Source organism: Haliotis asinina, chromosome 8 (genome assembly GCF_037392515.1).
Source record: "Haliotis asinina isolate JCU_RB_2024 chromosome 8, JCU_Hal_asi_v2, whole genome shotgun sequence".
NCBI classification, from domain to species: Eukaryota; Metazoa; Mollusca; class Gastropoda; order Lepetellida; family Haliotidae; genus Haliotis; species Haliotis asinina.
This window is the reverse complement of record NC_090287.1, coordinates 32,477,900-32,490,150: the sequence shown is the minus strand read 5'-3', so window position 1 is coordinate 32,490,150 and position 12,251 is coordinate 32,477,900. Positions and strand designations below refer to the sequence as shown.

Here is a 12,251-nt window from a genome sequence, read left to right as displayed (position 1 = left end):
TATTGTTCAACATTACGTCCAAATACCTCTCAGCGATTGCTATATCTGATCGATGGACCGTTGCGTTAGCTATAATTATTACACTTCAAAACTGTATTGATGTTGATTGTCGAATATATGATAAAGCGAGTTTGACATTTTAAATTCATGGCGCAATCAGTATCCGTATCATACCTTGGGTCTAAAGGCAGACTAAATTCGTCTTTAATGCTTCTTTTTTTTCTTCCATATATGCGTTCTTGGGTTTGTTAACTGTTAAACTGGAGGATGGCAGAATTTTAATTGCTAGTTAAACTGCCCGATAAAGCACAACACATCAACCAGGATCCCATCTCCCCTCCTCCTTTGTGTTTAAGAGATCTGAATCTGAAATCTTAACAATTGCGTTTAAAATCAGTGTTGATTTTTCACATACATTGTCACTGCAAGTTTACTTGCGTAAAGATTACTTGTTATTTAGACGTGTTGGATTTCTGATCCTTTTAATTCACATGTCGTATCTGCATACCCAACAAATCTTCTAAGTATAACGTAGTCCATTAGTTTGTTTCAAAGCATCTTTGCATTATGAACGTGTTCAAAATCGTCTGCTTTTATTAAGGGGAGATAATGTTAGTAAACCGGATGTTATTGTCGCGTGATGCCACGTTGGGACATGACGTCATGAATATCAATATGCCTATCCCCCTCTAGAGCCAATTGAGAATCGGAAGAAGGAAGCCATCTTTATTCGCAGGCGTATATGTCTGCCAACGTTGAAGCTGTGCAATAGCCCATATTACACCTTTTGTTGATCATAGACTTTTAATTTGTGATTTCTGTATATAGGAATATGTCAACTATGAATCCTGAGTAGTAAGTATCTGATATGAAGGTATAATTAGATGAAATCGTTGGCATGTGGAACAAAATGTCTGTCATGCGCTGCAGGTTTGTGATGTCAGCAGCTGATAATACGCCCTTTTGTTTGTTATTTTACGTATTTGACCCATCTGGACAGTGATATTTCTTTTCTTACAGAAGATATGTTGAATATTTTGGTATGTTGATTCTTTGATTTTCTCATGGATCTTTTATGTAACTGGGTGTGTTATGTCCGTTGACTGTATCAAAGGCCAATGGCTATCCTGTTCACATGACACGTTACTGAAATGAATCATTGCGCATATAATTTCAAGTTTTCATCCCTAAATTTTCTCACTTTAAACTATTGTTTATTTTCACACATTTTGGCTAAAGTTTATGTGTTATTTTCAAGATGTATTTGATACTTCTATTGTTGACTTTGTTGTCAATACTGTTCAGAACAAAATGTATACCATTCTCCTGTATCGCAAGGACAATCGGAATGGCCTAATAATGATATTTCTTTGTTACCTATGACACTTGATAGGGCAGTTGTTCAGATTCATGAATCGTATCTTGGATCTAATTTGAAAATGTAGTCTAAAAGCACTATACATATAATAACTGCATCAGCCATCAATGGAGTCATTGGGAGTATTGAAATTTATTACATTGGTATTGAATGAACTGTACTGTATCATTTTCTATCCATGTTTTGTGATGTTTGAAGGGAGCATCCAGGCATTGGCAACTACATCTTTTGTGGCGGAAGATCTGGACAGTCTTCAGTATTTAGGACGGTGGAATAGCCTAGTAGTAAAGGTGTTTGCTCATCATGCTGAAGACCAAGGTTTAATGCTCCACATGGGTACAATGTGTGAAGCCCATTTTTGTTGTAGCCTTCTGTGATATTGGTGGAATGTGGCTAAAAGTGGTGTAAAACCAAACTCCCTCCCTTCTTGGTCCCATTTGGTTCAAGTGTTTCAGATATTGCAATCTTCAGCAGCATCCACATAAATAAGAGAGTATACATGAGCTTGCCAAAATAATTTCAAAGCTGTACAAGCGTCCAATTTGAAGTTGAAATGTGATTGGGAATGTATGTTTGTTTTGGGGAGGGGGTTTATAATGGGAACTGAAATTCTGGTCTTGTTTTTTTTTATGTATTAGGATGTGTGACTTTTCCGTATGAGGATATTTTGTATGGGTCTGTATGAGGATGTTTTGAATGGGTCTAAACTTAAGAAAAAAAAGAACAAGAAAAATTGCCACACCAACTGATAAAGTGAAGTTCTCTCTCTGCAGGTCAGAACTAAGAACTTGATGTTTATGGTGATGCACTTGATAGGAGCAAACAAATTGGATTAGTTAATAACTGCAGAATATTGGCAATTTGTGTTACTGTATATTACAATTCTGGTGTGTGTTTTGCGTTAATGTAGTTTGATATATAGGGGGCTGAAGTGTTTCACGGTTTGTCAATGAGTGATACTGATTGTTCATGCATATACTTTTTCCTACATTGTAAGACCCTAAAACAAATGATATGATTTCAGTATCATCAGTCTTGAAAATAGGTGGAGTAGTTAGCAATAATTTCTTTTTTATTGAATTCATTGTTTCAAAAGTGTGCAGGTTTGTCCGTCAGTTATGATGGGAAATATGAAAGATGAATGAAGCCTAAGAAATGATGGCAGGCTTATTGTTGCCCAATATACAAGTCCTTGGGAAGAAAGTATATGATGATAGGCATACTTGGTATACTGTTGATACTGGACAGCCCTAATTTCTTACTTCAATAGCTTGATGTAGAATGTCAAATTAGGTTACATTGTTACAATTCTTTTTACAGGATTTGACGTCTCTACCATGTTTGACTAAATTGGCCCAAGCCTATATTGAAAAATTTTATTGTAAAAGGAACAAGGTTCTTGAGCCTCCCTCTTCGACCTTTCAGAGATTCAGTTTAGAAAGCTCGAAATTCTCTCACTGCAAATGGAGTATACATGTTCAAAACATGTTTTAGATTTGTTAACTTTATTTAAAGTCCATTCATGTAGATCAGTTAAACCTACTAAACCAGTTGGGTTGTGTAGGTTGCCCCAAGCAGTCACCAGTGCGAAGACAGCAGAGTAGGGGACCCCTGTACATCCTCATACTAACATTTGTGTAGCCTTGATACCCATTCAGTATGAAAGTAGTCTTGAGTTTGGAAATGTAGGTAGTCTGTTTCTTGAGGCAAAAACGGTAGTAACAGGCTCTTTTGTTGGTTTTGTATCATTTTGAAAATGGTAGGTCCACCCAGATTTTGTTTTGGTTGTCAATTTGTGGAATTTTACAATGAATAGTTATTGGGTGTGAACTGTAATCTACCTATAACATTTTTGGCTGAGACCAGTAGAATGTAATTTTGTTATAGTAGAATTATCCCAAGTCTAAACTTGATTAAAATATTGCCAACAAACAAGTTGAGGCTTGTAGGGTCAAAAGGTAGATGGAAACTCTGTCATCGGTCAAGGGGTTATTGTGTTCTATCTTTGCTGACATGTAATGGAAAGACTAGTTTTTAACTGCTATAAAGGCATTAAAGACTTTCAAGTTTATGTTATGTTTATTTGCACTTTTTTCAATAGATAGAAGTTAAGGTATCCAATAATATTTTCTGTCATATATATATTTACATATCATTTGGGTGGTCAGATCTTTGTTTTTACATAGTTTATGTATAAGTTTCTTTCATAAAATAGTTCTTTAGGTCACCAGAGTACATTTACTGCCTAAGTCTGTTCTTTCTGAACCAACATTTTGCAATCAGTCCTGATACATTTAAAGAAACTGCTAGGGAAAGAAACTGCTAGGGAGAGCAACAACTGCCAGGTGTAGTATACAGAAAAGGGAGGTAGTGTGGCCTGATGGATTTGAAGTTAGCATTTCATGCTAGTGAGCTAGGTTTGATTCCCCACATTGGTACACTGCCATGGCATTTCCGGAATATTGCTAAGAGCAGTGTAAAACTAAACAAACTCAGTCACTCATAGGAAGAAATGTTTGTATGGCTTTTGGCTGATATGCCAGTTAAAAAAAGATCCTGCACACCTTAAATATTTTCACCATTTGAATCCTTCAAAGGTTAATTAATGGAAGAATATTAACTTGTTAAATACAGTACTGCTGTTGAAACATAATGCCTAACATAATAAAAACTTTGGGTTCAGATTACCTGACCAACCCTATAAAATGCTTCTGTGGATAATCAGTCTTGATATTGATTCACTGCTGATTAACTCAGCTGCATTTGATTTTTCAGCAATTATAATTTACCCTCATTGCTGTAAAACTTCTGTCACCCCACTTTACATCTGTGCAATGAACATTTTGATAGTTCCAATTCTGCTCTAAGTACATTTCCATTTTTGCACAGCTGAAAACGATGATGGTAACATTGGAACTAGTAATATTTATCGTGTATGCAGTTCTGATCAGATGGATATAAAATAAGGAAAAATCATTTACATCTGCGAAGGTCAAAAGTAAATTCAACTTTTTGGGGCAGAAAGACAATATATGTAATGAATCTGTATCAAAGCATTTGTGTTAAAAATTTGATTCCATGCAATGATTTTCACTTGTTTTGCTTAACTTGCTCATATCAGAGGCATTTCATAGTACTTCAGATTTAGAAAGGAAAGGCTGGCCATTCATTATCTCTGTGTGAGCCATTTGTCCAGGTAGTATGAAAGATTAGAAACGAGCTGTTTAAAGATAGTTTGGCATGGCTTTTTAGTTCTACCATTGACTAATAAGGCCTAAAATTTATTTTCGAGACTTGCATTTCCAAAGAATAGTATTACAAGGTTAGAATTTTGAACATACAATATTCAGTGCAAATTCATAGAAAGCAGTCACAATTATCATAACTCTACAAGATTGTAAAGCGCATGTGTTCTTAATTCAAGTTTTGTCAAAGTGAAATCAGGAGATAATACAACTATGTACCCTCACCCATGTCTATTATTACTATTAGTATGCAAGTTTCTGTTCTGTAAATTAACTTTACGTTCCCAGAATGCCAAAAAAGATACATCAGCTTATTTTAGGGCTGGAATGAGCATGGCATTCAGTTTAACGATAATTGTGGTTTCTAGTGAAGGATGTCAGAAACATTTAATGATACCTACCTTAATTTTAAATAGCTGCATTCAGAATCACAACTTTTTTTTTGCGTGGTCTAACTTAAGAAAAGCATTAAAAAAACTACATAAAAACATATATGTCTAGGATTTATCTAAGTCATGTGTCACATGTGCAACCACATTGTACAGCAGAGTGCTTTAGTTTGTCATCCTGTGGATCCATTTATGGCACATCATTTACTTTAGCACAGTGCTCACTATCCAATTACTCACTATCCAATTACACTTGGTTTTCACCAATTGTAATCCAACTGATGTTGGTTGTGCTGCAACAGGTCTGGGTCCACATCTGGAATGCTGCATAACAAGACTTTATAAACTGTCCTATGCCATCCTACCCTGTAATGATCCTTGTCAAGCATGTGTCAAAGGTGATCATCATCGACATTGCCCTGTAAACTGGCAGGTGACCCCATGGCATCTTCAGCATCGGATGACATTTATGGATACAGTTGCATGATAAATATAATCTCTTGTGGCAAAATATTTTTTGTTAGCTATTTTTTTAATTATTTAAAAAAATTAACATGATGTATGCAAGAATGTTTTGCTTGTGTATGGTTGTATGGGTGATGTAACGCTTTCTTTATTTGAAATTGTCTTGTGTGGAACAAATTATTTAGCAGTCACTCACTTCTTTCTTTGTCAACTCTGTATGATTAATTGGGTTGTTACAGTTAATCTTTCCTATTGTAAACTTAAGGGCTGTAAATTGATAAGTGATTTGTGTCAACATGTCACATTAAAGTTACTTTCCTGTGCATATGCTTTGATGTGATCAGGGTTAATAAGATACCAAACTCATAATCTTCTTTCCTTACCTTGTTGCAGCTATGTGAGTGACTGAGTCAGTTTTTCTGAGCTGGATAAGGCATTTCAGACACTACTCATTTTAATGTAGAAGTTAGAAAACATCTACTTACTGCTGTCGGCGAATCAAGTTTAACAATTTGTATTACTTGCACCACTTCTATCATGTGACCTTTTCTTGTATTTATAGACACACACTCACTTCCTGTTAGCCACCACTCATCATAAGTTCCATGTCATGGCTTACAACATGGTTGGTAAATGGTATATATAATACCCAAGGATCTCTGTTTGGTATATTGATAGAAGTCGTGCTTTTGTCTGCTTTCTGTCTGTTCGTGGTGCTCAAGATGTCGAAATACAGGAAAAGTACTGAACGCTATGTTGGAGATATTGATGACTTTAACTGGGACCAGTGAGTTATTCCCATTTGTTTACATATACATTTTTCAAAATTACAGCAGATGATCACAACTAGTGTCATTTATTGACATAAATTCAACCTGTGTTAGCAAACATAAGAGTAACCTACAGCTTTGTTGACTAGACGCACCAGTGTTACATGCCATTTGGAGAACCTGTTGTCATCAGAGGCATTTCCATTTAGACTATTAATAGGAATTTGTATGCTTTGATCTAGAAATAGAATGCAACTATGTACTGTGGTTCCTTTCTGAAAGAAACACTAAGAAGCATACCTTTGACTGACACAATGGGAAACAGCATTGGACGTATTGACTTAGATGACTATCCTTGGTTTGATGGGTAATTGTTTTGATCATTTTGTAGAGGAACTTGGATTTTTTATAGGCTTCTGTGTTGACAACTTTTATGACTTTGTCATTTGGCACATCTGTAGTTGAAAATCAGTGAAAGCGACCTCTGTAAAGATTCCATAACCAGTGCCTTATGTGTACTTGCACTTTTATTGAGGAATGTTTAGCTGGGTGAGGGGTCTGAGGTAGTAATGGCAAAGCTGTACTGGTTTACTCAGATTATTATCCATTTTGGATGAAAAGGATTCCATTTGCTTGAAGTATTTTTGTTAGATATTACCTCTGTTATTGATTTCTTAGTACTGTTGTCTAGACAACATTGATGTTAACTAGAAAATGAAGTGCAATGTTTTTAGCACTGAAGAACCCAGCTAACCTGTGGAAGAGACCTAAGTTGGCTCTTTGCCAAACTTGCTCATTGGGGTGTGTGCTATATATAGAAATGACTAGTGCCAGGTCATACATGACATGTGGCAATTTGAAGTTGGCAGTGAGTTTATTTTCTGAAATTATCATCTGAAATCATTCAAGAGATCAACCAAAGGTTCATGAGATAGCTTTTGACAATTTCTGTCAGAATGAGTGTACCTGTCAAGTTACTATCAACAAACCAGTCGTCCGGATCTTGTTGTGGAACAGAGCAAAATCCTTGCTATCGTTCTTATGAACATGGATATTCACACAGGAATATGTATATTTCTGATTAGTGAGTTCCAGTTATATTATTTACTAAAAATGTGGCTCCAACTTAGTCTAATTGTGCAAGCATTCAACATGATAACACTGGATATTTGTTTTGCTATGATTTTATTCATCAAGAATCATCTAAAATGCTTAAAAAGAACAGATTTATCGGGTATGTTTCATAGGATTTAATTCATGGCAATTAACTTTGTTATAGATCGATGTACTTCTCTTTAAGTGGTCATTCAGGATCATTAAGTTGGTGTTACATCTACTCAAAGGTACAACTGTATTAAGTTCTCTATATTGTAGGCTAATGTCTTTCATAGATATTTTAGTATTTTGAGTTCCACATCTCTTTTTCAGAGCAGTAATATTGAAAGTACCAGCTGGGTCGTGATAACATTTCAACAGTTTGATTAATTTTCGTATTGATCCTAAGAACCAAGAGCTGCTACTGATTGAAGAATGGGCTTTTTATCCTGTTGACATCACATTCTATTGCATGCTGAACTTGAATATTCCTGAAAAGTGCGATTAATGCTCTGTAGAAGTTAACTCTGACACATTTGTTCAGTTTTCAACTTCGTTTGTTTATTATGGCTGTTCTTATATTTAGTGTGCTGATTGATTTTCAGTCAGTCAGTCAGTCAGTCAGTCAGTCAGTCCAGTATTATTGAATATGGCTGACCTAGACACTTTATCAAACACTTTGTCATTTCAGTGACTACCTGTTCAAACTCCTTTTGATAGGCGACTCTGGTGTAGGAAAGTCCTGTCTACTCCTGAGGTTTGCTGTAAGTATCATATGTGTTTCTGTTTCTTGTTGTGGCCTTTCAGCCATGAAGCCAAATATTATACACCGTCTGCTGTTCCTTAATTCAAAATTCAAGGCAGAGCTCAACCAGAGCTAAAGATAACGTTTCTGGTCATTGAGTTGTGTCCTGCTTTTGTTCATCTCATTTGAGTAAACCCGTGAAGGTCCCAGGGTAGAATAGGCCTTCAGCAACCCATGTTTGCAATAAAAGGCGACTGTGCTTGTCGTAAGAGGCGACTAACGTGATCGGGTGGTCAGACTCGCTGACTTGGTTGACACATGTCATCGGTTCCCAATTGCGCAGATCGATGCTCATGTTGTGGATCATTGTATTGTCTGGTCCAGACTCGATTATTTACAGACCGCCGCCATATAGCTGGAATATTGCCGAGTGTGGCGTAACACTAAACTCACTCACTCTCATTTTAGTATACCAAAATTAATTCCTAAAATAGAACGTCTCAGTATAACTTTGTTTTTTATCTATCCAGTGTTATGTGGACTAAATTCTCACATTTCTGTGTGTATGCATGTAATGTCACATTTATTGAGTATTTACAAAATTCAAGGATACTTGTTCGCAATAGACTGACATGAGTTTTCACATGAACATTTGTCTAATTTACACCGATAGGCAGCTTACCTGTATCTGCTCGGTAATGTTAACAATTTATAGGCAGCGCTGATAAGTATGAGACAGTGTATTTTTAATAATGTAAATAAACAGAATATTGTGTTTATGTAATATTCCTGTTTGTGATATGATGTGTTTTGTCTTTCAGGACGATACATACACAGAAAGCTACATCAGTACAATTGGTGTGGATTTCGTAAGTTTCTTTTCTTCATTGTAACATGAATTTCAAGAAGAGAAATGTTACTTTATGTATTGATCGTGCACTGTCATATAGACTGGTGTTTGCTGAGTGCACCATTGAACCTTAACTGACTGGATCAATGCTACCTTGCTCTGTGTTAACCTGCCTTATCCATTGTTAGGTTACAAACTGCCATGAATTTGATGCACAGACTCTGGTTATGTTTGATTTTACCTCTTCATTCTTCGTCTGTTTAATACGTTTTCTTTTCTTTTCAGAAAATCAGAACAATAGAATTGGATGGGAAAACAATCAAACTGCAGATAGTAAGTATTGGGAGTATTCTGTGCTGAAATAATACAGAATATATAAAAATATTCTTTGATCCATGTTTTTTGTTAGTGATTAGAAAGGTTAGTTCACCTTAACTGTTTTCTTGAATCCATGCATAATTAGAATGCATTGTGGGCTGTGGAAACTGGGCAATCATTGTGGTTTTCATTATTTTTCGTAACTTTCATTTTATCAGTCAAATTTTATGGAAGTTTACATTATCTTGAAGTGTGTCATATTGTCTCTCACTGAGAGATACATATTGTGTTTTTCAGTGGGACACAGCTGGTCAAGAAAGATTCCGAACAATTACATCTAGTTACTACAGAGGTGCTCATGGTATCATTGTTGTTTATGATGTGACGGATCAGGTGAGACTAAAATGGATTATTAATGTAATGATCAGATCCCTATGAGAATTATTGTTAAATAATTTAATTCAATATTGAATTCAGTGCAGTGCAGTCATGTTGAACTGAATATTGAACCTTTTCTTCTATTTTGAAAGACAATCACTATCTTTCAGTGGAGGAATATTTCCATGTGTAATTGAAATACAAAGTACAAATGTTTTACTGTGGTTGTTGCTTTGTAGGAGTCGTTCAACAATGTGAAGCAGTGGCTGCAGGAGATTGACAGGTATGCCAGTGAGAATGTCAACAAGCTGCTGGTCGGCAACAAATGTGACCTCACCACCAAGAAAGTCGTCGACTATACCACAGCCAAGGTAAGAAACAAGTCCTACCACAGTGACCCTTTGATTATATTCATTGTTTGAAGTCACCCCATTCCCCAGCAGCATCATACTAAAAGACATAATGTGCCACTTGTTGGTCCCTTGTTTGACACTAAGCAATAATGGGTACAACAAGGACTGGTTGGCTTGGAACCAGTATATTGTGTCTGAATACACATGCATGAGCATCATAAATGTTTCACTTAATAATTATTTGCCCCCCTACAACCTTGTTTTCTTCATTTCAGGAGTATGCAGATCAACTAGGAATACCATTCCTAGAGACAAGTGCGAAAAATGCTACAAACGTTGAACAAGCATTTATGACGATGGCTGCAGAAATCAAGAATCGCATGGGTCCAGTGACAGCAGCCTCAGAAAATAAACCTAGTGTAAAAATTAATTCTAGCACCCCAGTCAAACAGGGCGGCGGGGGCTGCTGCTAAGGCTGCCAACATCTTATGTGGACTCCATTCTTTTATGTCAACTAAGGGATACCGACAATGGGGCAGACAGCATGAGGACATAACTAGACACACACAGTTGCTCTAAGATATCAGCAGTTTGATCCTCATTTGATGTGGTGGGACATCTTGCTTGTCTTGGACAACATGCAGTGGCAGTGACTCAATTGTTGTAAGGTATTTTGTCTATAAGATAATAGCTAAAAGATGTGTCATTGTAATATCATTATGTAAGAAAGAACACTGTCCTAATGACAGTATCTGATTTGATTTTTTTGTTAAACTATTAGATTATTTATTCTCAGTCTCTTTGTCAAATAATATATTTACTCTCAAAGGTCAATGGGATGAGTGCTGTTTTTCGCTCTAAGGGAGACAATTCATATTGGCATCTGTACCATGCTAGCATCACTGGGAAGAGAGAGACAAATTAAGAAATTTTAATCATACAAACTGCAAATAATTTGCACCATGTAATTGCACTCTTGTTTTCGCATACCAATGAATGAGTGGACATTTGTATTTATTTGGTTTCTTCACCTGTGATCAATCAATTTGCAGTTTGTAACCAAGTGCTCAAGAATTTTATATAAACCAGGCTTCGAGCCTACCTCTCCCTACTGTTGCTAGCTTGGATCAAGTGTTCAGTGGTGTGATTATACTAAAGAAAATTGTGTAATTCTGAGTCCAATTTTAAAGGTAAATCCAGTCCCGTCATACTAAGCCAGCTGTGACTTGTCAACATTGAATGTGCTTGATGATTGTACATTTGTGGATTCATTTATTCTTTTCACCCACTGGGTTGGTATTGTATATTGATATATAATATTTGCAAATAGTGTTATGTAGAGGAGGAATATTAGATAATGCTTTTTTTCTGATCTTTGCCTGAAATATGCTCTTCATCAGTAAACACTTTTGACAATTTGAGAGAAGGCATTCCTGAAAGATTCACTGTAAAATGTGAGCCTGTGTTAATTGGTTTCGTACATTATTCCAGTGCTGGTTGTGTAGCTTTAGGTTCTTCAGTATGTTTCTACAGCATTTCCATTGTGCTGATTTCTGTGTTCATCTTTGTCGTCCATATCAGTGGTAACTGGAGAATGTGTGAGCAAGGTGTGATGGCATGACACGGTGACCTGACCTCGATTGGGAAAGGTGAAGGTCACCAGCCAAATGAATACATGCTGTATCCTATGGTTGTAGTAAAATGTCCGAAAGTCGAAAGAACGAGAGGTCTGTGCATCATCTCATTGTTGACCATCCAGCTACACTTCCCGCTCCCCTCCATCATAATTTCTGCTAACTAAGATATATTTTTTAAACTTGTGTATGTTCTTGCTACTCCCCGCCCGCCCGCCCGAGCAAGCAGGCTATGTGTACAGCCTTCTGAGCTTACTTGAGACCAGCACTGTACCATCTATCAACAATAAAACACTTGTAAATATCACAAACATGACTTCAGTTGTTTTTAATGAACAATCTGTTCTACTGTATTGGTATTTAGATTTTTCAATGTTTCAGTTTTTCACAACTTAAGTTGGTTGTTTCAATTAACATAGATGTGATATATTAAAATTACATGAACGGACTGTTATCATCAAGGCTTTTATAAGTCATCCTTCAGTCTAGGATTGCCTTGTTCCTTGGGTGAATGTTGATTTTAGGTACCGTGAAAATTTGTTTGGTCACTCTCACCTTCACCATTTTGACTCAATTATTGATCAGTGTGCCACTTTCATCGTGGTCAGTTAGTTTACTTTAACTGCACACA

The 12,251-nt window shown here is 36.3% G+C and overlaps 1 protein-coding gene across 1 annotated transcript; it reads left to right on the top strand.

Moving 5' to 3' along the window:
- Window positions 1-629: 629 nt before the first annotated feature.
- On the top strand, window positions 630-11,931 carry LOC137293571 (ras-related protein Rab-1A). Its single transcript, XM_067824203.1, has 7 exons — window positions 630-855; window positions 8,034-8,106; window positions 8,909-8,956; window positions 9,223-9,270; window positions 9,553-9,648; window positions 9,873-10,004; window positions 10,262-11,931. The coding sequence occupies exons 1-7, from the start codon at window positions 833-835 to the stop codon at window positions 10,457-10,459; spliced, it is 618 nt and encodes a 205-aa protein (XP_067680304.1). The 5' UTR covers window positions 630-832; the 3' UTR covers window positions 10,460-11,931.
- Window positions 11,932-12,251: the final 320 nt, after the last annotated feature.

Excerpts from the sequence above, each read along its gene's own strand:
- LOC137293571 (XM_067824203.1), top strand. The coding sequence starts at position 833 with ATGTCAACTATGAATCCTGAGTA. Across the intron at positions 856-8,033 it reads TCAACTATGAATCCTGAGTA|TGACTACCTGTTCAAACTCC; the intron begins GTAAGTATCTGA and ends TTGTCATTTCAG. Across the intron at positions 9,271-9,552 it reads AAACAATCAAACTGCAGATA|TGGGACACAGCTGGTCAAGA; the intron begins GTAAGTATTGGG and ends TGTGTTTTTCAG.